Consider the following 23,665-nt stretch of genomic DNA (forward strand, 5'->3'; position numbering starts at 1 on the left):
CACAAGGGACTAGGATGTGTTCTTATGCAATATGAAATTCATCTCCAGAGGTATCCTACTCCAAGCAGGTCACTTGAAGCCTTCATCTTGCATGATTATCCGAATATTCTTGAATTATCTCCACCCATTGTAATTATCTCTATAATAGATGTATTTTTCCCTTAATTCGTAGATAAATAGCAGCTGATATATTCCCAATATACTTCCAATTCGTCCTCCTAGAAACAAGGAAGAAGAGTCATGTTTGGAGTCTGCCTGTCGTTCTGCCCAGGCGGCGGAAGCCCTGCCAGCGGCATCTCCTAACTGCAGCCCCATAACTGCAAGCCAGGATACACTTAGCGGTAACCCCTAAAGCGCCTTCAGGTGCAACCCCGTTCTGATGGCAGTCTTCATTGTGCTTCCAATGCAAGTCCATATACCTTCTTGTACACCTTCAATGATTCACCCAGCCATGGTGAAGCCCATTATCCTTAACCGAATGATTCCAATAAGCCCAAATGAAGCCCAAATAATATGATGGGCTATAAAATAAGCCCAGGGAGATTTTATGGCACAACAACTACCCCCCGGTTCCTTGAAGTATTAAATACGAGAGGAACCTAAAAACGGTAACCCTCCATCATCCAGCTGTAAGCCCTTGAGTTACGTTAGAGGTTAGTCGTAAATTATTTCTAAGCTTACGTGGGCGCAGCCCGGTGTAAGAAACATGAAATAATTCAGATACACTTCCACACGTAATTATAAAACCAATTGGATTAATTCACTATAACCACCGCAAGCCTTGAATATTTATTCCCAAAATAATTAAAATTATCTTCCAAAAATCTGCTCGAGCTTCCGAAATTTTTGCTACACCTTTTCAGTTTCCCGCGCGTGTCACGTCAGCTTGTGATAAGGCTAATCCCAAATATTTCGGGGTTTAATTTAAATTCCAATTGATTTGAATTGTAACAGAAAATCCCCTAAATAGATGGTGCAGCCGTAGAGTCCTAGCATGCCTCTACCTCTTCAGCCACCCACCTAGGCCTCGGGAAGCCCTGCATCATCAAAGCCAACCACACGCCAGGCCAGTCACGGCACGCCACCTGGCGTAGCTGTTCCCCACTTCTCACTGCTATATATACACCTACACACAGCCTTGTTCCACTTTTCTTTTTATCTCTTAAACACTTCACTTCACACTCTCTCTTCCCACCGAAGCACTCCCAGGCGCAACTTGCTCTCCTTCTCCGGCGTTTTCTTCTCCGACACTCACCGACTTCCAACCAAAGGTATGCCCCCTTACTTCCGTCTTCGTTTTTTTTTTCCAATCGCATTTTCGCCATGTCTGCAACTAAATGTTTATATGATCCATGCCTGTTTGTCTCTTTTCTGCTTTTCAATCGTTCACCTCGGTATGCGTGCACACACCCACCTTCGCCTTGCTTGATGTCATTATGCCCGGCCGATTAAACTGCTAATTTGCTCTGCATGCTTGTATAACCGAATGCACACACTAATTCTTTGAATGTACACACACCACTGGTTTTAATTGACTCCAATTAGGCCCTGATTGTTTCCCAACTGGGTTATCGTCCTTGGTGTTGTTGCATTGCTTTGAGGCCATGATCATAGCCCTAGATTGTAAACCCTAGGTTCCCAATTGCCTCCAGGGGGAACCCCTCTTTTACAATCGAACCCCCTTCTCGTGCCCTTTATCTGCTTTGAATGCATTGTCGGCGTGATTTGCTTGCTGTACTTGCTTAGCTGGTAGCTTAGGATTGCGATTGGGCATGATTGTTGTGGTTGAGGTTAGGGTTAGGATTAGGTTTCCCGCTCCGGGTCCCTTGTTGGGCTTCCCGAAGAAGATGAACCGTCCTCCGTGGCCTGTGCTGCTTCCTGTGAGGGATGTAGTCCCCTTATACTTTAGGGCTCCAACTGAAGCCTTTTCATTCCTTCTTCGCACCCGTAGGGCTCCACCTTTGTAGCCCAGTCTTCCGCAAACCCTTTCTCCTTCTCCCTTTTTGTTTTTCTTTCTTTCGACCTCTTCGCATCTTGCTGTGTCCTTTCGTTAACCCATCCTTTCCTCTTGTAAATGTCTCAAGGATCCATGTCCTCACACTCTTCTCAGTCTGCCACAAGCAAGGCTCCCGTTGTCGTAGTTGACGCGGGATCCTCTCCTAGCCTGGACCTTCAGCCTGCTCAGCCAAGTTTGGGGGTTAGATCCAGGACCCGCTCCAGGCGCAGCTTAGTGGTGAAGGAGCTCAACTGGACCACCTCTGAGTCCAGCCAGGCGGATATGACCCCGAGCCTCCCGCTGGACCCTGCTGCTGAAGCCCTCGAGGGGAGCCCCGAGGAGGCTGAACGGGAGGCTGAGGCTTCCGTGGAGGTGATCGAGCCTCCAGCTGTAGTCCTGGCTTGCGAGCACATGGACTCCATCATGACTCCTGCGAGGCTGCAGTCCCTCTTGGAGTCCTTCAACCCTGGCTGCACCCTGGGGATCCCGAAACCAGGAGAGAGGTGTCACCGCTTCGACACCCTCAAGCCGGGCACTGGCTACCCCAAAGTCGTGCTTTCCGCCCAGTTCTTCAGGCTGGGCTTGTCTCTCCCCCTCCATCCTTTCATCCTAGAGGTCTTGGACTTCTATGAGGTCTCCCCCATGCAGCTCACCCCCAACTCCTACCGCATGGCGGTCTGCCTCTACATCCTCTATGACATCCACCATGGGGTGAGGATGTCTGCCTTGATGTTGGGTTGGTTCTTCCAGCTGAAACTTACTGGGAGGACCCCAGGGTTCTTCTACCTCACTGCCTGGAATACCCATCACAAGAAGGGCATCAAGGGTAACCGTCAGTCGATGTCAGACTGGCAGAAGCTCTTCCTTTACTGCTACGACTGCCCAGTCTACAGAAAGGACTTCAATCTCTCCCCTAGTAAGCCAGTTTTCCCCTTGTTCATTGTCTTGTTTAGCCCTTTGGGGTTCCCGTTTAGTTTCCTTATGCTTGTATTTGTTGTAGACATGCCAGTGCAGACTCCTTTGGCGGGAGAGTCCCTTGAGAGGGCCAAGCACGTGTTGGGGCTATCCACCGAGCTAGGTGATGGCTCCAGCCTGCTTACTCCAGAGAATCTGGAGAGGCTCGGTTTTTCCACTACGGTGGTAGATGCATCCCCCGTTGACGAGGGGGGTGCAGATGTGGAGGCGACGGGAAGCCCAGGTTTCCTCTTAGCTTGCACCCTTGAACTTGTTTTCCTTATATGATATTTGCTTTGTAGATTTCCTGTTATATCTCCTGCATGCTTTATAACGCTTATGCCATCTGCTATGCTTGCATTCTGTAGTTTCCCCATCATTAATTGCGTAGTTTCTGACTATTTCTCCTTGTTTCCTTCTGCAGATATGGTTGCCAATATTCCCAGGTTTGTCAAGCGCTCCACCAAGTATGAGGACCTCTTCGGAGAGGCCTCCAGTTCGCAGGCTCCTATTCCTGCGAAGCCGGTGTCCCCGCTCCCTTCTCCCTCTCTAGAGCAGAAGAAGGCCTCCTCCGGGGGTCGCAAGCGGGAGCCCTCCAAGACTGCGGAGGCGGGGTCTTCAGCCGAAGGCCGTACAAGCAAGAAGCCCAGGTTAACCCTGGCCCGCAGCTCTCCCGCTTCCTCCTCTCAAAAGACTCAGCTCTTTCAGCGAATGCTCTCTGACCAGGTCTCTGAGGCTACCATTTAGGAGTGGGACTGGCTTTCGATAGCCGAGGCCACCCGTGACAAGGCGGTGGCCAACGCCAAGAGCCTGTTCCTCGATCTGAAGATGGGGGAGCATGTTGCTGATACAGCCCGGGTCAATGAGACGATGAGGGTGGATTTGAAGCAGGATAAGGCGGACCTGGCTTCCGCTGTCAAAGACAGGGATCTTGTGCGAAAGGCCAACCAGGAGCTGAAGGAGGCTGAAGCCAAAGTCCGTGAGGAGAGGAGGAAGGAGAATGCCGTGAGGCGTTCCTTGGAGGAGGAGGCTGATGGCCTTGGGAAAATGGTCAAAAAGCTGGAGGTCCAGGTGAAGGAGCTGCAGGAGGCTGCCGTTGCTGCAAAGGCGACGAGGAAGGAGCGGGAGGCCGCCGTTTTTGAGGCCGGAGTTGCCGCAGGGGTCAAGGACTGCGTGAAATCGGCCTACCGCTTCTTCCCTGACAACGATTGGGCCAAGTTGGGGCCCGATGCTGCGGTAGCCCTGGAGGAGGCGAAGGCCGAAGATTGTGCTGGCCAGGAGAAGGTTCCGGCGACTTCCCAAGGTTTCTCCGGGGATGGTACTGAAAAGAGGGTTGTTGCTGAAGGCGAGCCTAAGCCCGTAGAGCCGATCTCTGCGGGAACTGAGGTGACGCCCCCGGAAGGGGTTCCAGCTGCAACCCTAGTGGCAACCCAGGCTCCGCAAGACATCCTCGCTGCTGACGAGAAGGGCTCCTCCTCCCCTGTTGCTCCTTGATCTTCCCTCCTCTTAGTTAATCAAACTTTTATTTTTTGTTTATCCTGAATTTGTGCGTGGCGCTTGTCGTCACGAATTTGATATTTTGGATGAGGGTGCGGGCACCTCAGAATGCTCCGCAAGATATTTTTTAATACTGCAAGGGCCTCCCCCTGTTGGTGCGGGGAGGAATTTCCTTTGCAGTACATATTAATTTTCCATGTAACTGCTTTCGCTTCTTCACTTGCGCGCATTTCTTGTACTTCTTCCACTATTGCTGTATTTCCTTTGATATTACTGTGTTTGTCGCCTAACCCTTCCATGCAGGTAGAAAAAACGACTACAGGGATAACCCTTGTATCGGAAATGTATATATAGTTCAATCTCTGGGGGTCGCGACCCTTGAGACTTTGTTCATCAGGATTGTCTCCTTCTTTGAGGATGCACGTTGATAGTGTAAGAGTACTTAATCTTTAACAATCCACCCAAGGATAGGTAAGCTTGACCTTATGTGAGAGCTTGGCGTTGGGGCTTTACCCGTGAGCCCCAAGTGTGAACCTCGAAAGATATCCTTGGGCGTTAGCCTTAAAGTGATCCCCAGATGTATGTTTTTTTTAGAATAATCTCCAAGTGTAATTAAGCTCCGAGCTAATTCCACAAAGTAAGCCTTGTAGTAATTCCACCAAATAAGCCTTAAGGGCTTAGATAGGCTTCAACCTTGTAGGGTTGCCGTAAGCCCGAAACCTTGTAAGCTTGAAAAGCTTTGAACCTTAAAAGCTTTGACAAGCTTTAACCTCGAAGGGCTACCGTAAGCCCAAAACCTTGTAAGCTTGAAAAGCTTTTGCCATGAAAGCCTTGATAGGCTTGAAACCTTGAAAGCTTTGATAAGCTTTAGCCTTGAAAGCCTTGATAGGCTTGAGACCTTGAAAGCCTTGATAGGCTTGAGACCTTGAAAGCTTTGATAAGCTTTAGCCTTGAAGGGCTACTGTAAGCCCAAAACCATGAAAACTTTGATAAGCTTTTGCCTTGAAAGCTTTGATAAGCTTTAAACCTTGAAAGCTTTGATAAGCTTTAAACCTTGAAGGGCTACTGTAAGCCTAAAACCATGAAAGCTTTGATAAGGTTTTGCCTTGAAAGCCTTGATAGGCTTGAAACCTTGAAAGCTTTGATAAGCTTTAAACCTTGAAGGGCTACTGTAAGCCCAAAACCTTGAAAGCTTGAAAAGCTTTAGCCTTGAAAGCTTTGATAAGCTTTAAACCTTGAAGGGCTTCTGTAAGCCCAAAACCATGAAAGCTTGAGAAGCTTTAGCCTTGAAAGCTTTGATAAGCTTTAAACCTTGAAGGGCTACTGTTAGCCCAAAACCATGAAAGCTTGAGAAACTTTTGCCTTGAAAGCTCTGATAAGCTTTAAACCTTGAAGGGCTACTGTTAGCCCAAAACCTTGAAAGCTTGAAAAGCTTTAGCCTTGAAAGCTTTGATAAGCTTTAAACCTTGAAGGGCTTCTGTAAGCCCAAAACCTTAAAAGCTTGAGAAGCTTTTGCCTTGAAAGCTCTGATAAGCTTTAAACCTTAAAGGGCTACTGTTAGCCCAAAACCTTGAAAGCTTGAAAAGCTTTAGCCTTGAAAGCTCTGATAAGCTTTAAACCTTGAAGGGCTACTGTTAGCCCAAAACCTTGAAAGCTTGAAAAGCTTTAGCCTTGAAAGCTTTGATAAGCTTTCCTTCCAGTTAGTGCCGCCAAGTTGTTGAGTTTTGGTGTTTTTGATTTCCAATTTCAAATTTAAGCTAAGTAATGTTAATGATATGCCTACTACTACCCCCCGAGTTCTTTAACATAATTTTTAATTATGGTGAAGAACTAGATGCAATTGAAACCTAAATACCTTTTAAAGCATACACGAAGTATTCAACTAACAATCACAGTAAGCAAGCAAGCATATACGACATTTTTGTAACGGAAAGCTGCGAAATTTTATTGAATCACATGGTAAAAAGTTGACATAGCATAATTTTGGGGGGTGTAACGACACTACCCCCCGAGCATCCTAGCAAATAAAGCAAATAGTAGCCTGATAATTTTCCTAAAAGCATAGCGATTACAACTAATAAACCGCCTTTATTGTCCTGACCCTTAAGCCGAAGCCTACAGAAATACTACCCGGGTGAAGCTACTGGTAATACCTCTTTAATTGTTGGGCGTTCCATGCCCGTGGTATGAGTCTTCCATCCATGTCTGTGAGGTGATAGGTACCTTCCCAAAGCACAGTTTTGATGATGTATGGGCCTTCCCATTTTGCACCGAAGGCTCCATGAGCGGAAACCCTCATGTTGGGCATCATTTTCCTGAGAACTAGGTCTCCCGCTTTGAGGGGTTGAGCCCTCACTTTCTTATCAAAATACTTACGGGTCCTCTGTTGATACGCAGCGAGTTTTAGCTGAGCCGTATGCCTTACTTCTTCAATCAGATCTAGGTAGAGCCTGTGATTGACTTCATTGTTCTCAGGGTCATAGTTATCCCTTCGAAAAGATCCTGCACCAACTTCCACGGGAACCATAGCTTCACACCCGTATGTTAGGGTGAACGGGGTTTCGCCAGTGGTAGACCTTGGCGCTGTATTGTAAGACCACAACACCATAGGGAGTTCTTCTGGCCAGCAGCCTTTTTTCTCTTCCAGTTTGGCTTTCAGGGTGTGTTTAATAATTTTGTTGACGGCTTCTGTCTGACCGTTACTCTGAGGGTGGCACACTGCGGAAAAGCCTTTCTTTATGCCAAGGTGTTCACAGAAATTCATCATCTCATTGCTATCAAACTGTTTCCCATTGTCTGATATGAGCTTGTAGGGAACCCCGTATCGACAGACGATTGCTCGATAAACGAAGTCTACTAGCTTCCTTGCAGTGATGGAAGCCAGGGGTTCAGCCTTAGCCCATTTAGTAAAGTAGTCTATAGCCACGACTGCGTATTTCACCCCTCCTTTCCCTTTTGGTAATTCACCGATCAGATCTATACCCCAAACAGCAAACGGCCAGGGGCTTGTCAGGGTCTTCAGGGGTACCGCAGGGCTCTTGTTTGTATTAGAGAACCTTTGGCAACTGTCACAGGCCTTGGCGAAGGCATGAGCATCCTTGTGGAGGGTAGGCCAGTGGTAGCCTTAACGGAGGATTTTGTGAGCGAGGGAGGCACCCCCCGAGTGATTCCCACAAATTCCTTCATGCACCCGCGCATAATGTATTCACATCTTACCCCAGCAACACACCTGAGGAGGGGCCGATTGAATCCCCTTTTGTAAAGGATTCCATCATAAATTACATACTGGGCTGCCTTGTACCTCAATTTCCTGGCCTCATCCTTGTCTGTAGGCAGGGTTCCGTTGGCTATGTATTCATGGATTGGAGTTGTCCAAAGGTCAGACTCATCAACTTCAACGTCCATGACTTCAATTTTGGGAATGCTAGGTTGATACTGGATTTCGAGGGGGATCACCCCAAGCATGTGTGCATCCCTCTGAGAGCCCAATTTGGCTAAGGCATCTCCATCTGCATTCTCAGATCTTGGTATTTGCTCTAGCTTGATTTCCCTGAATTTTCTAATTAATTCCTGGGCATACCGCATATAGAGATCAGTACGGGGACCCCTAGCTTGGAAGCCACCTCGGATGTGCCAGACTACCAACATAGAATCACTGTAAACATTCATATTTTCCACCCTCATGTCCAAGGCTAGCTTCAGCCCAGCTATTAGGGCTTCATACTCTGCGTCATTGTTGGTGGATTTAAAGTCGAAATGAATGGAGCTTCGCAGCTTATGGCCTTCCGGACTGACTAGGACGATGCCAGCCCCGGCCCCATTTCCATTGACAGCCCCATCGACGTACAAGTTCCACCAAGGGGAACAATTCTCGGGTATGGCTATCGGAGACTGAGGCTCAGGTACACACTCCATCCCTTCAACTTCGAAGGTGGGTGGAAACTCTAGGATGAAGTCAGCTAGTGCTTGCCCCTTAATTGCGGTTCTTGGCCTGTATTCTATATCAAATTGGCCTAGCTCAACCGCCCACTTCATAATTCTGCCAGAGGCTTCTGACTTGTGTAAAACTTCTCTGAGGGGGAAGGATGTTCGCACTTCAATCTTGTGAGCCTGGAAGTAGGGCCTTAGTTTGCGAGAAGCCAAAATTAGTGCATAGGCTAACTTCTCCATGTTTGAGTAACGGGTTTCAGCGTCAAGTAATCTTTTGCTCACATAATATACCGGCTGTTGGGCTTGCTCTTCCTCCTTGATCAGGACAGCGCTAATTGAGAACTCGGAAACCCCTAGTCCAAGGATTAAGGCTTCACCCTCCGTTGGTTTTGCCAACAGTGGCGGGCTTCCAAGCTGCTCCTTCAGCTTCAGGAAGGCAGCCTCGCATTCTGTCGTCCATTCAAATTTTTGCCCCTTTTTTATGGCTGCAAAAAATTCTCTACATTTATCTGAGGATTTTGAGATAAACCGGTTTAGGGTGGCAACCCGGCCTGTAAGGCATTGCACCTCTTTTACATTCCTAGGCGACCTCATTTCAATTAAGGCCTTGATCTTCGCAGGGTTAGCTTCGATTCCCCTGTGATTGACAATGAAGCCCAGGAACTTGCCGGATTCAACCCCGAATACGTATTTTTGGGGATTCAACTTCATCCTGTAATCCCTCAATATGTCGAACATTTCTGATAAGTGTGTAACATGATCATAAACTTCCTTTGATTTAACTAGCATGTCATCCACGTACACTTCCATTGTTCTCCCGATCTGGTCCTTAAACATCTTGTTGACGAGCCTTTGATATGTAGCCCCAGCATTTAGTAAACCAAACGGCATGCCTATATAGCAATAAAGCCCTCCGTCAGTGATGAAGGAGGCATGTTCCTGATCTGGCTCGAACATGGGGATTTGATTGTAGCCCGAGTAGGCATCCATGAAGCTTAACAGTGCATGCCCCGCAGTGGAATCCACCAATTGGTCAATTCGAGGGAGCGGGAAGCTGTCCTTAGGGCAAGCCTTGTTCAGATCAGTAAAGTCTATGCAAGTTCTCCACTTTTCGTTAGGTTTCTTCAGCAACACTGGGTTTGCTAGCCATGTGGGGTAAAAAGCTTCTTTCACTAGGCATGCCTTCAATAGTCGGTCTACCTCTTCTTGAAGAGCGGCAGCCCTTTCCCCACTAATTGGTCTTCTCTTCTGTCTGACTCCCTTTCTGTCTGGGTCAATATTGAGGTGGTGGCACATGACTTCCGGGTGAATCCCGATCATATCCGAATGGTTCCAAGCGAAGACGTCCAGATTATCCTTTAAGAATGCGGCCAGGGTTTCCCTTAGGTCCGGCCCCAATTGCTCCCCAATTTTTAGTTCTTTAGTGGGGTCGGACTCATCCACCAAGATGGACAGGGTATCCTCAGCTGCTCCAGTCTTCACCTGGGTTTCCGGCATCCTTGGGTCGAGGTCGATCTCAACGGTAACCTCTTTGTTGCCACCCTCTTGGGGTTGCGTACCCAGGATTTCATGAACAGGAAGCCGTGTCTGGTTTCCGAGTTGGTAGGTTACCATAGCACTGTTGAAGTCACAAGGTGCCTCGCACTCATTTTCTTGCCTTTTGTTTTGGGGCCGCTTTTGACCATCCCCTTCAAAGTCACTATCAGTAACATCTTCCACAATCCCTTCAACCAGGGTTTCAGCTGTATCAATATTCTTCACTGGGAATGCATCCATGGGTGCAAGCCCTTCATGCACGGCATGCGAGGCTTCTAGATAAGGGTCTTCCCCCGGATGTTGCACGATAATCACCATGTTGCAGGTTGCTTTCACAAACTTTATTAAAACCCTTCCCTGAGCCTTGGTTTCGGGTTCCTCTTCTATATCCACTTGCTTGTAACTGCTTTCCGGGATGTCTTCATCCATTTGTTGGGCTTCTTTACAGGCTTTTACTGCGGCCCTCAAAGCCTTGCTGTAGCATTCCCGGGAGTCATCTTGACATCCCCGTACACATCCTACCCCATTGGGGGTTGGGAACTTCATTGATAAGTGGTAGATTGACGTCACGATCCGCATATCCCTTAAGATGGGTCTGCCCAAGATCCCGTTATAGGAGATGTCTTCATTCACTATCATGAACTCCGCAACTTGAGTGGTAGCCCGGGGTTCTGTTCCAAGGGTGATCGGGAGTCTTGCCCTTCCAACAATCTGGACGACATTCCCCGTGAAGCCGTACAACTCACTATAGCAAGCCATCATATCTTTATCCGCCATTTTCATTCTTTGGTACGCAGTGTAGGCCAAGATATTGACACAGCTTCCGTTATCGACAAGAAGCCTGTGTACATTGACATTTCCAATCACGGCTGTTACCACCAGGGCATCGCTATGAGGATGGTGTACCGCGCGCGCATCCCCCTCAGTGAAGGTAATGTCTATGGTCTCCCCTTTGAACATTTTGGGAGGCCTTTCAGACAGATGGCACACATTGGTTAAGGGCGGCCCTCGGGCTTCCCGTACATATCTCTTCATAGCACTGCGTCCCTGGCCTCCCACGAAGGGTCCTCCGATGATCATTCGTACACTTCCAGCTCGAGTGTTGCGGCTGGCTTCTTGGTTATTCGTCCTTTCGGCTTTCTTTTCCTTATACTTCTTAGCCTCTTGGGCTACAAACTCCGTCAAGTACCCGGTTCTGATTAGGTCCTCTATGTGGTCTTTAAGATGGACACATTCCGCCGTGTCGTGCCCATTCAAATCGTGGAAAGCACAATATTTCCCCTGATCTTTCTTTCCAGGGGGTCCACTTCGAAAGGGCTTCCGGAAGAGTCTCGCCTTGTCTCCGACCTCAAAAATGTGATCTATAGAAGCTGTCAGTGGTGTGTATTCGTGGTACCTCGCTTCTCTTGTCTTTCTCATTGTCAACCTTGACTTGTCGAAGCCCTGCGTGCTGGTTGTGTTCACGGTAATGGGCGAGGTCTTGCCATCTCGGCTCGAGGATTTTTCACCAGCAGGCCTTACGTAGGGATTCCTCTTATAGGTGTTCCTCCTATCTGGGCTGTAAGACCTATCCCTCTTGTTTTTCCAGCTGCTACGGCTTTCAGACTTTGACTCCTTCTTCAACTTAGCTAGGGATTCCTCGATCACCTTATGGGGTTCAGCCCTAGCAAAGAAGTCAGCTAGGGTTTCAGGCTCCCGCCCTTGCAACTCCTTCCAAAAGTCTGTTCCAGGCCTTACCCCCGCTATCAAGAAGTTCTTCAGGGTTTCCTTTGATGTCGGCCTAACCCGGGGTACCTCTGCGTTGAAGCGCTTGAAATACTCTCTTAGTGTCTCATGTTCCTTTTGCTTAATATTAGCCAGAGTGTTGGCAGGTGGGGCGTAGGTGACGGAAGCCCTGAATTGTCCCACAAACAGTTCGCACATTTTCCTCCAGGAACTGATGGAATCAGCGGGAAGCCTCTTGAACCAGTGATGAGCGTCATCCCTGAGGGTTGCAGCCAACAAGCGACATTTTGTGAGGTCTGGAATCTGGTAGACCTCCATCTCAGTGTCAAACCGGCTAAGATACTCCACGGGATCCGTGGTTCCGTTAAATCGCAGGTCGCCAACCCCCCTGTAGATACGAGGTAGGGGTGACTCCCTAACCTTCTTAGTAAAGGGTGACTTAACGGTAAGCTCGACTTTCGACTTCTTATCGGCTTTCACCTTCTTTAGGGCTTCCAACAGTTCTTCCATCTTGCATTTATCATCCCCATCATCAAGTGCAACCTCATAGTCATCATTTAGGGGCTGATCTTTCTTTTTGCTTATTTCATTGTCATTGTGCGACCCTGAGCTTTCCTCATCGTCATGAATGGAGATAACCTTTGACGGCCTTTGGTTTTTATCCTTTGACCGAGCTTCAGACACGGGCTTCTCATGTCTCTGACTGGGAGGAGCCCTATGTTGCGAGCCTTCAGGTCCATCCCCGTTAGGGCCCTTGTTGCCAAGCCTGTGCCGCAAGTCTTGCTCGGTCAGTTTCCTCCCAAGGCGGTCGAACACACTAGCAGCCTGCGAGTGCTCTCTATCATCCATTTCGGGGTTAGCTTCTTTCTCAGGGTTGCCACCCTCCTTCCTACCGCCTTCTCCGTCGAAATCTAGCTTGGTGGGAGTTACCTTGCTAGCCTTTTTTGACCTTGCTGACTTTCTCTTCAAGGAGGCAATCCTCCTACTCATTCTTTTCATTTTTGCCTTCATCTCCTCGTGGGTTAATTCCCCGCTTGGAACATCGCTTTCATCTTGCGTGGCGCCTTCCGGCGTCTTGGGGTTTTCGGTGTTTTCGGGAATTTCTGACATCTCTCCTCTCTAAGATCAGTAATCCCCCTCCTTCTAGCGCCAAAAAGTGTTGTGAGAGGAATTGATACAACACCCCCAGAACCGTTTAGCACAATTATAGGGATATCTATTACAACTACGAAAATCACGGCTAGCTCTTAGGGGCTACCGTTAACATAAACTAAGAAAAACAAATGAGAAACAAGTGTGTTTAAGGGTTGAGCTTGCAAAGAACCAAACAACGAGGCCGGAATTATGGAATTCCGTCCGGCAATTGCCCAGAAATATCTGTCACAAAGGTTACACGTGCCTCTCTTTAGAGTGTAGAACTCGTGAAAATGATCCAAGTCCCTTTGCAAGGTGCCTACATACCCTATATTTATAGGGATCAAGCCCATGTAGTTCTCGATTTAGGACTCTGAAGAGATAAGCTCTTATCCCCTCTAGTTTAGGATAAAACAGCCTTCTTTCAGTAGTTATCCAGCGGTATCCTACTCCAAGCAGGTCACTTGAAGCCTTCATCTTGCATGATTATCCGAATATTCTTGAATTATCTCCACCCATTGTAATTATCTCTATAATAGATGTATTTTTCCCTTAATTCGTAGATAAATAGCAGCTGATATATTCCCAATATACTTCCAATTCGTCCTCCTAGAAACAAGGAAGAAGAGTCCTGTTTGGAGTCTGCCTGTCGTTCTGCCCAGGCGGCGGAAGCCCTGCCAGCGGCATCTCCTAACTGCAGCCCCGTAACTGCAAGCCAGGATACACTTAGCGGTAACCCCTAGCAGCGGTAACCCCTAAAGCGCCTTCAGGTGCAACCCCGTTCTGATAGCAGTCTTCATTGTGCTTCCAATACAAGTCCATATACCTTCTTGTACACCTTCAATGATTCACCCAGCCGTGGTGAAGCCCATTATCCTTAACCGAATGATTCCAATAAGCCCAAATGAAGCCCAAATAATATGATGGGCTATAAAATAAGCCCAGGGAGATTTTATGGAACAACAATAATTAATTAAAATAATTAATCAATTAATATTTAAATTAATCGACCAAATAAAATAATTAATTACTAATTAAAATTAATTAATAAACTAATTTAGATTTATTTTTGAATAAAGAAATGATTAAAAACTATTTTTCAATTTAAAAATAATTAATTAAAAACAATTTCTGAAAAATGTAATGAAGGGGTTTAAACTGTCAGATTTCGAAAGTTTGGATCAGGGTATAAACTGTCACTTTTTGAAAGTAAGGTGTCAAATTAGTAAGTTCTAAAACTATGGTGACTTAAACTCACCATCTTCAAAACTATGGGGGACCAAACTGCAATTCTCGCAGCGGCCACCCCACCACTTCCGGATTCCGCGTTTTCCGCTTCCACTCACCTCCAAAATCACGAGAATGCATATTTAGACTACCCTAAACTCATTCGTATAGTCAAAATCATATATTAGCATGTATTTTAGCCGTAATTTTAAATCAAGACGAAGAACACCGCCAGAGCTTAAAAATCCGGCGAGCTCCATAAACAACTCGCACAAACAATCTGATTATATACATCGACTCCGTAAATCAAGACAAACATGCTGGTGTACTCAGTTTTAGTCCAGATTTCTTAATCAAAAATCTGATTAAGAACATTCAAGAACAACGAAGAAAACATGTCTGAAAATAAAATCTATTGTAGTACGAGAAAAACACGTACTACAATATGGAATCATCAAATCATACAAACAAGATAATTTACAAAAATTCATAATTTAAATCAATTAATTTTGAATTTTTGAAATTTAATAAGAAAATACCTGTCGAATCTGCATATAAAACGATGATTAAACTAGATTCTACGCGCCGACAGCTTCGTTTTGACTATTCATACGCCTCCATCGGATTCCAATAACGCCTTCAAATCTTCGTTTGATTGCGAAGAACACGAAGAACGCAGTTCAGTTTCTCTCGGTATTCGTGCAGAAAAACTGGTGAAATGATTTTAAGGGTGAAATAAAGCTGTCGAAAGGTCTATTTATATTTATGAATAATTGGTACCCCTTTGGATTGTTTATGACATGAAGATACGATATATAATAACTATATATTAAAAATACGGGTCCAATCGGTACTGGTTTCCGAGATAATTAGCAAAACGGGGCTTTTTAAATCAATGAGTGGTCTGCGGGTCCCATTTGCACGTATTTCGATAAAAAGTAATATAATAATCAAAATATCAGGCTTTCATGTATATCGAGACAACCAGATAATTATCAATAGTTAAAATACTCGCAAAACTCCGCTGAAACGACTCCGGAGAAAACCGTACTCCGGATCGAAAAAGTCAAAACACGGGAAATGTCCGGAATATTAAAATTAGGCTAAAGGTGAGTTTTCTCGAAACTTCCGGGAAGTAAAATCGCACACCGTTACGAGCAGACGGTTTTACGAATAATCAAATAATTAATAATTAAATATAAATATACGCAATTAAATCCGCAAATTGATCATAAAATCACATAGAAATCCATAAATCGATATGAGCATATCTAAATAAACTATATTTTATCCCGAGCATATAGAAATTAAAATCTCGCAAATACGAATACATATGAGCAGTCAACCCAATAAATCAGATAACATAAAATTCACAAAATTTCATATATAAATCACATAATATTCATAATTAATCAATAGTTAATTAACAAACGAATTCTCCGATACCACTTAATCACATAACACATATATTCACATCATAATCATCTAGAATTTTGAAAAACAATATGTGAAACTAAGTAATGAAAATATAATCATATACCAATAACACAGTTACCCGGAGTTTAATTATAAAACTTTGAAAACTCATTAAACTGGAATAAAATATTAAATCTTATTCCCTTCTTTGAAGAAAATCACTTTTATAATAATAAATAAATTTTAAAAAAGTCCGGGTCATTACAATCTACCCTCCTTATAGGGATTCCGTCCTCAGAATCAGAGAAAGAAGGAGGAGGCATATTCAGTATAATCCATATTAATCCATAGAACAAGTATAATCACATAGAACTATTCACATAGTCAATTCACTTTTCCATTAAAGCCAACAACAATATTTGCACAAATTAGATATATAATAATCACAACTAAATTTAAAAATCTGGGATATTACAGATTTCGTGACAAATTAGTAAAAATATGTTTTTATGGTAGCGAGCCCAACAACCTGAGATTTGGTAAAATAAAAATGAAAACAGGATGCAAAACCTTTAAAAACCATTTAGCACCTCTATTACCAGGACACAGTAAATTTCAGTAACCTAAATCTAACAGTTAGTCTAAAATTTGATTTGTCTTCTTAAAGAATCATGCCTGTATTTGGATATTAAGAAGCAATATATTCAAGAACTCGTAATTTTCTTTTGATAATTAAACACATGCACATACCCGCCTTGTCTTTGACAAGATTCGGACCCTCGATATCTCGTAGAAAGACGTCTTTGACAAGATTCGAACTCTCGACATCTTATAAAAGGAACGAGTGAAATATCATTGAATTAAGAGTTTGGTATTGCAGGTGGATTAAATGTTTGGTCTTGAAGGTGGATTTTATTAACAATAATGAGCAATTTTTGGCCTACACAAATGTTCCATTTCTCCCTTGGGTTGCAAGAACAATCGTGTCATTGCCTGTAATTAGAGCTTCGGACAATGCAGGCTGGATGCAATTCTGACGCCCGGTTCCATTAACCAAGAACAGATTACATTCCACCGGATATCTGGATATATACTGCAAATATTGAGGAGACGGAACATATTAATTAGCACTGTCAAATAATATTTCACGACTTCCATAACAATACAAACAAAAATAGCATTCAAGATTTACCGACGAAAGTAGAAATGAGAATGTACCAAGGTTGTCACCAACATAAAACTCCTTGTCCTGTGCCCAAGCCTCATAATCAAATTATAAATTTGACGGTTTTCATTCAAATATAATAAGTTTAATTCGCTTGAAAGCAACTAAATTAATCAAAAATATTACCATAAAAAACGCCATGACCTTGTTGTATATGCTACTATCCCACCTGTAACCCAATCAAAATAACTCATTCCAATCCAATAACAATAACCCAATCAAACTATACTATACTTTGCAATTTCATATAAACATAATTTAGATAAACATAATAAGCAAACTTGATCATACACCATTCATTGATCATATACAATTCATAACAGATGGTAAAAGTTTTATGCTGCTAAATTAGTCTGTACAGAAGTTAGAAATTCATTCACCAAGGTTAGGCCAACGACTTGCAGTATTATATGCACATTTCTATTTGTGGATTTTAGTCTTAAAAGTCAAAGTGAATTTCCAAAAGTTAGCCTGAAAAGATTAGCTAGTCCTTCATAAACCTTGTATCCATTACAAGGGATAATCCTCTACTTCATCGTCAACGTCTTTGTTATATGCAAAATTATGGGAAGTCATTATATTGGCCAGGCCCACAAAAGGACGTAGTTGGGCCATGACAAGTGAGGCTGAGGCAACTTCAAGGAAGCCCTGTTAGAAGACAGGGCGCGCCCTATCATCAGGCGCGCCCACATGCCAGGGAAAGTTCGTGTAATCATGATTCAGAAGGGCAGCAGGTGATTCTTTATGTTTAGGGGGACGCCCTTAAACCTAAGTAAATCCTACTGTTGAAGTGATAAAGGCCCTACCTTGTAGTCTGAGGAGTTATCCTCCTTGGGAGGTAGAGGATAGAAGAAGAAGAAATGCCCTCGAAGGCTCTATCTCTGTAGTCTGGCGGGTTGTCCTTGTCGGGGAGAAAGGTAATGTCCATACATTTGGGGTAAGCTCTAGGGCTAGGCTTCATCGTATTGGGCCCCTTTCAGGAGGAAGATTCTACAAGGGGAGGCCCAGCCCATATGGGTCTCTTAGGAGAAAGAACTACGTACCGGCTTGATCCCCTATAAATAGGGGTACGTAGGCAGATTGTAGGCATCGATCATTCTAGAGAGCTATTCCAGTTAGCGATCTCGAACCCTTTGCTTACAATTGTAGCCGCCTCCATAACAAACAACCAACCACTCCCTACATTCTCGCCAACAAGAATCTTGATCTACGCTGCGGACCTCATCTTTGTTGACCTACCAGTTTTCTCCGTTAACAAATTGGCGCTAGAAGGAGGGGATAGTTCAAGATTTTCCATCAAGGAGAAAGATGTCGAATCACGGCGAGACAACGCCCGGCGGGAACCAACCGCCTGATCCCAGATCAGGAGGAGGCAATAATACCCCCGTCGACAATACACCGGCGGGAAACACTCCTCAAGATAGAGCGATCATCATAACAGATGGGGAACCCGTCGATATGCGACGTCCCATCTCCAACTCGCCGCCGGTCTTCATAAGTAACGAGGAGTTGCTTAAAGAATTTCACTATCTGAGAAACAAGGCGAGAGAACAACAAGCGCTCAGAGAGCGAATCGTTCAACTTGAATCTCTTGTGCCCGGAACACATCGTTCCGGGAAGCAACCCTTTGAGGAAGACAGTCAGTCAGGCCACCACGATGATAGGAGGCATGTGTTTGTTCCACGAAACTTGTTTGCATCAGGTGGCCAGACCACCATTGGAGGAGAAGGTGCCAGAGATGGAGGGAGACCTCCGCAAGATAGGCGAGCGGCTGCGCATCTGGAAGAGGCCAGTCGGGATATCAATTCTCTGGCGGAAAGATACAGAGGAAGAGTCAGTAGGGCAGATCTGCTATCCCTAATCAAGGATCTTGAAAGTAGGCCTGAGTACGCGAGTACCGGGTCAAGAACAACAAGCACGGGCCGAGATGGGCATAGGAAGGAAGTTCCACATGGGTCAGACTCAAAGGGCTATGACAGATCAAAAGAACAAGAACCCCGTGGCTTGGGTGGAAGAACAGAGCGAGACCCAATTGTGCTTGAAGGACGGCAGAGTCATGGAGGAACGCGCGAGCATGCGACGTCTCCGGGCAACGGAATGATTCATCAACAGACCATTGCCGATCCTCATATTCAAGCCTCATCTCAGGCCAATGTGCCCCCATCCGCTCAGACTCCCGCTAATCAATCCAATCCTCTTGCCACGACAAGTGATTTCACGACTACCGGAACACTACCATCAACGACTCCGCCACAGCCAAATGTCCAAACCATTCCAGGCATTGGAGCTATTGATGTCAACAGCCTTAGAAAGCTTCTAGCACACTTTGATGGAGGCCAGACATCTCTCTCAAGCCAAGCCCTATCACCATTCTCTGCCGAAGTGATAGAAGCTCCACTGCCAGCCAATTACAGAAACACCACGTCTGATCTAAAGTTTCATGGTAATTCGGATGTTGTGGAGTTTCTTGGAAGGTTCAATGTTGAAATGGGTGTCTACCAGATACCGGATCTTGTTAGGTGTCGGCTCCTTGCTTCCACATTCAGGGATAACGCCTATCAATGGTTCCGGAAGTTGGAACCCGCATCCATCATTACTTGGACAAACATGCAGACTATGTTCTTGACTCAGTTCCAGGCAACCGTCAAGTATGCTCCACCGGTCACCACTTTGGCAAACATCAAACAGAAGGAAGGAGAGACTCTCCATGCTTACTTCAAGCGTTTTAATGCGGAATAATCTAATGTTCGGGGAGCGACAGATGAGACATTGAAAAGTTTCTTGGTGGCAGGGCTTCGAGTAGGAACCGACTTTTGGAAACACTTGCAAGGCAATGATCCCAAGTCCTTAGCGGATCTTTATGCAAGGGCTGAAGCATACAAGAATGTCGAGCAATCACTGGCTGAGAGTAGGAAGAATGAGAGAAGCCCTGTTAAGGCCCGGCAAAAGAGGAGAGACCGGTCCCCAAGTCCAGAACAAAGGGTGAGGCGACGAAGTCCCAATCGGGTCAACACCACGTACAAAAGGAACTACACGCCTCCTAGGGATCATGAAGAAAGAGGAGATCATTGGACATCGCTCGCTGCACCAATTGACCACATCTTCGAAGTTAATCGAGACAAGGGACTCTTTCGCAGGCCAGCACCACTAAATTCTTGGAGAGCCAAGAATAAGGACAAGTACTGTGAGTACCACGAATCAACTGGGCATGACACCCATGAATGTAGGCAACTGAAAGAAGAGATCGAATCGCTAATCAAAGAAGGTCACCTTAATGAGTGGATAGTACGTGAAGCCCGATCCCGACGGGATATTCGAGCCAAAGACAAGAGAGGACTTGGTTATACTAGTGATCAAGAAAGGGGGAAGCAAGAAGATATCCAGTTCGTTAAGGAAGGGAGCATTCATGTCATCTTTGGAGGGCCACATTTGGCTGGTAAGGGGACCAAGGCTATGGAGAGATATGCAAAGGAAGCTAAAGGTAGGCCCCTTACCAATATACATAATTTGTCATCTAGGCCTCCTAAGATCTTTAGAGGAGAAGCTATTGACATTACTTTTTCAGAGGAAGATGCCAGATGGGTTCACCACCCGCACAATGACGCCCTAGTGATCGCCCTTCGTATTGGCCCGATGAATGTTCATCGAGTGCTTGTTGATAATGGTAGCTCAGTCAACATTCTTTACTACAGCACCTACCAGAAGCTGGGCCTCCCTGACAAGGATATGAAAGTTGAGGATGTGTACATCTATGGGTTTGGAAGAGAAGCGGTGAAAGTGAAAGGAACAATCCGGCTACCAGTGACCCTAGGAGAAGGAACATGTTCGGCCACCCAGGTCATGGATTTCATGATTGTAGATCACGACTCATCACATAACACCATTGTTGGGCGACCCCTACTAAAAGAAATGAGGGTGGTCACATCAATATACCACTTGTTTATGAAATTCCCAACACCGGGGGGAATTGGGATCGTGAGGGGGTGCCAATATGACTCCAGAGAGTGTTACCTTCAATCCCTCAAAGGTTTCAGGAAGAGTAGATCATTGAAAGAACCCGCTGATGCGAACGCTAGTGAGGTGGTCAACATGACTTATATTGTCCAGTTCCCTGATGAAGAGGATAGTTTTAAGCGAATAAAAGGGAAGGAAATGATGGAGGTAGATTCGGATGCGGAACTTAAGCCTTGCTCTATATGGGAAAAAGGGGAGACGTCCAGAACCAAAGAAGAGTCTGATCTAGACCCAAGGTTGCCCCTGGAGTCAACCAAGACCGGCCCAGCTGAAGATACAATTGAAATCCAAGTGGGAGAAGCCAAAGAAGCCAAGGTATTAAGAATAGGTTCCAAGCTAAAAGGAGAGTTGAAGGCGAACCTTATCCATTTCTTGAGGAGCAACTTGGATGTTTTTGCTTGGTGCCATGCCGACATGATAGGGATAGACCCGGGGGTAATGAGCCATCACCTGAACATTGATCCTACCAAGAAAGGGATGAGATAGAAGAGAAGACCCGTTAGTGGAGAAAGGGCCCAAGCACTAAAAGAGGAAGTTGACCGATTGTTGGGTGCCAAGCTAATTAAAGAATCATTCTACCTTACATGGCTGGCTAATCCTGTCCTTGTTAAGAAGCCTAATGGGAAATGGAGAACCTGTGTTGACTTCACTGATCTCAACAAAGCATGCCCAAAGGATAGTTTCCCACTCCCAAAGATAGATCAGTTGGTAGATGCCACGGCAGGACACGCCTTGCTAAGTTTCACGGATGCCTATTCAGGATACAATCAGATACCCATGCATGAGCCAGATCAGGAACATACTTCATTTATAACAGACAGAGGGTTGTACTGCTATATAGGGATGCCGTTCGGACTAATTAATGCTGGAGCAACTTACCAACGCCTTGTGAACATGATGTTTAAGGAACAGATCGGTAAGACTATGGAGGTTTATGTGGATGACATGTTGGTCAAGTCCAAAGAGGCGCAAGATCATATTCAACATTTAGCTGAAATGTTTGACATACTCAGGAAACATCGAATGAAGTTAAACCCGCAGAAGTGTGTGTTTGGAGTGGAGTCCGGTAAATTCTTGGGTTTCATGGTAAACCATTGGGGGATCGAGGCTAACCCTGCAAAGATCAAGGCGCTACTCGATATGAAGCCTCCTCAGAATGTTAGGCAGGTACAGAGCTTGACAGGCAGAATAGCGGCATTAAATAGATTTGTGTCCAAGTCCTTTGATAGATGCAAGGAGTTCTTTAAAGCTATCAAGGATGCAGGATTAACGTTCGTATGGACAGACGAATGTGAGGAGGCCTTCCAAAAGATAAAGGAGCAGTTGGAAAAGCCACCTCTCTTGGCCAAGCCAGTAGAAGGAGAAACATTGATCTTGTACCTGGCTGTTTCAAGATACTCTGTCAGTGCCGTCCTTGTAAAGGAGGAAAAGGATGCCCAATTTCCGGTGTACTATGTTAGCAAGAGGCTTCAAGATGCTGAGACAAGATACACCGGCATGATAAAGTTAGTATATTCTTTGATCTTAGCGGCAAGGAAACTTCGCCCATATTTTCAGGCACATAAGATAGAGGTAAGAACCTCCTATCCCCTGCGCCAGATTATGCATAAACCTGAAGCAACAGGAAGACTTATGGAGTGGGCTGTTGAGCTAGGACAGTTTGACTTGGATTACAAGCCTAGAGCTACTATCAAAGGTCAAGCCCTGGCTGATTTCTTGTTGGAATTTGAAGATGATGCTCAGGAGTGGGCAATAGTACCGTAGAGTCCAGTTGTTGAACCCATTGATGGTCTTTTGGTAGAGGATGATGCATGGTGGAATTTGCATGTCGACGGAGCTGTCAACTCGGATGGAGCTGGAGTGGGGATAGTTTTGGTCAGTCCCGGGGGGTGTCGACTATTGAACGCCATCCACTTGGGGTTCCCCGCTACCAACAATGATGCAGAATATGAGGCTTTAATTAATGGCTTATCCCTAGCTATAGAAATGAAGGCTAGAAACCTTATTGTGTACAGTGACTCCATGTTGGTGGTCGACCAGGTAAATGGGGGGTTCTTGGCTCGAGGTTGGAGGACGAACCTATACATGACCCGCACGCAAGAGGTGATGAAGAAATTCAAAGAGGTACATTTGGAAAAGGTCCCTCGCGAGAAAAATGAAGGTGCTGATGCATTGGCAAAAGCCAGTTCTAGGAGGGACACCAGGCTATTGGGAACTATTCAATTCTGTGTTCAGGAGAGGCCAAGTGTGTCAAAAGCACAGAAGGTAACACGATTCAGAGAAGATCTGATGGAAGTCGAGGATGAAGTTGTGGATACCTGGATGACCCCAATACTTAAGTTCATCCAGAATGGCCAGCTCCCAGAAAGTGTAAAGGAAGCCCGGAGTCTTAGATACAGAGCAGCAAGATTTGTGATATATGATGGTATCTTATACAAAAGAGGGTTCAACCAACCATTGCTGAAGTGCATCGCAGGGGACGATTGCAACTACATCTTAAGGGAAGTGCATGAAGGAATATGTGGCAATCACTCGGGGAGGTAGTTCACTTGCTTTAAAGATCCTTAGGCAAGGATACTACTGGTCGACTATGAGGAGTGAAGCAAGCAAGTTTGTGCAAGCATGTGACAAGTGCCAGCGATTTGCCACATATTCATCTCGTCCTGCAACAAGTCTGACTCCGTTACTCAGCCCATGGCCATTCGCCTTATGGGGGATAGATCTCATTGGAGAGCTTCCAAAGGCCAAAGGAGGAGTCAGGTATGCAGTAGTAGCAGTTGATTATTTTACAAAGTGGGCCGAGGCCGCGCCTCTAACAACTATTACTGCTAAGAAGATAACAAGCTTTGTATTCAATTCAATTGTGTGTAGATTTGGTATCCCGTTCAAACTAATATCTGATAATGGGAAGCAATTTGATAGCAGAGAATTAAAGAAGTTATGTGATGACTTGAATATAAGGAGGAACTTTGCAGCTGTATACCATCCACAAAGCAATGGACAGACTGAAG

General features: G+C 45.4%; 1 protein-coding gene across 1 annotated transcript; it reads left to right on the plus strand.

Moving 5' to 3' along the window:
• Window positions 1–17,948: 17,948 nt before the first annotated feature.
• Window positions 17,949–23,198, plus strand: LOC108203710 (uncharacterized). The gene is made up of 4 exons (XM_064086600.1): window positions 17,949–19,362; window positions 19,432–21,089; window positions 21,141–22,409; window positions 22,458–23,198. The coding sequence occupies exons 1-4, from the start codon at window positions 17,949–17,951 to the stop codon at window positions 23,196–23,198; spliced, it is 5,082 nt and encodes a 1,693-aa protein (XP_063942670.1).
• The last annotated feature ends 467 nt before the right edge of the window (window positions 23,199–23,665 follow it).

Source organism: Daucus carota, chromosome 2, assembly GCF_001625215.2.
Source record: "Daucus carota subsp. sativus chromosome 2, DH1 v3.0, whole genome shotgun sequence".
Classification (NCBI taxonomy): Eukaryota; Viridiplantae; Streptophyta; class Magnoliopsida; order Apiales; family Apiaceae; genus Daucus; species Daucus carota.

Bases quoted from the DNA above. Each gene is read 5' to 3' on its own strand.
- LOC108203710 (XM_064086600.1), top strand. From the start codon at position 17,949: ATGTCGAATCACGGCGAGACAACGCCCGGCGGGAACCAACCGCCTGAT. The intron at 19,363-19,431 runs GTTTTAATGCGG...TCTTGGTGGCAG, and splicing joins TCTCCATGCTTACTTCAAGC to GGCTTCGAGTAGGAACCGAC. The intron at 22,410-22,457 runs GTACCGTAGAGT...CTTTTGGTAGAG, and splicing joins ATGCTCAGGAGTGGGCAATA to GATGATGCATGGTGGAATTT.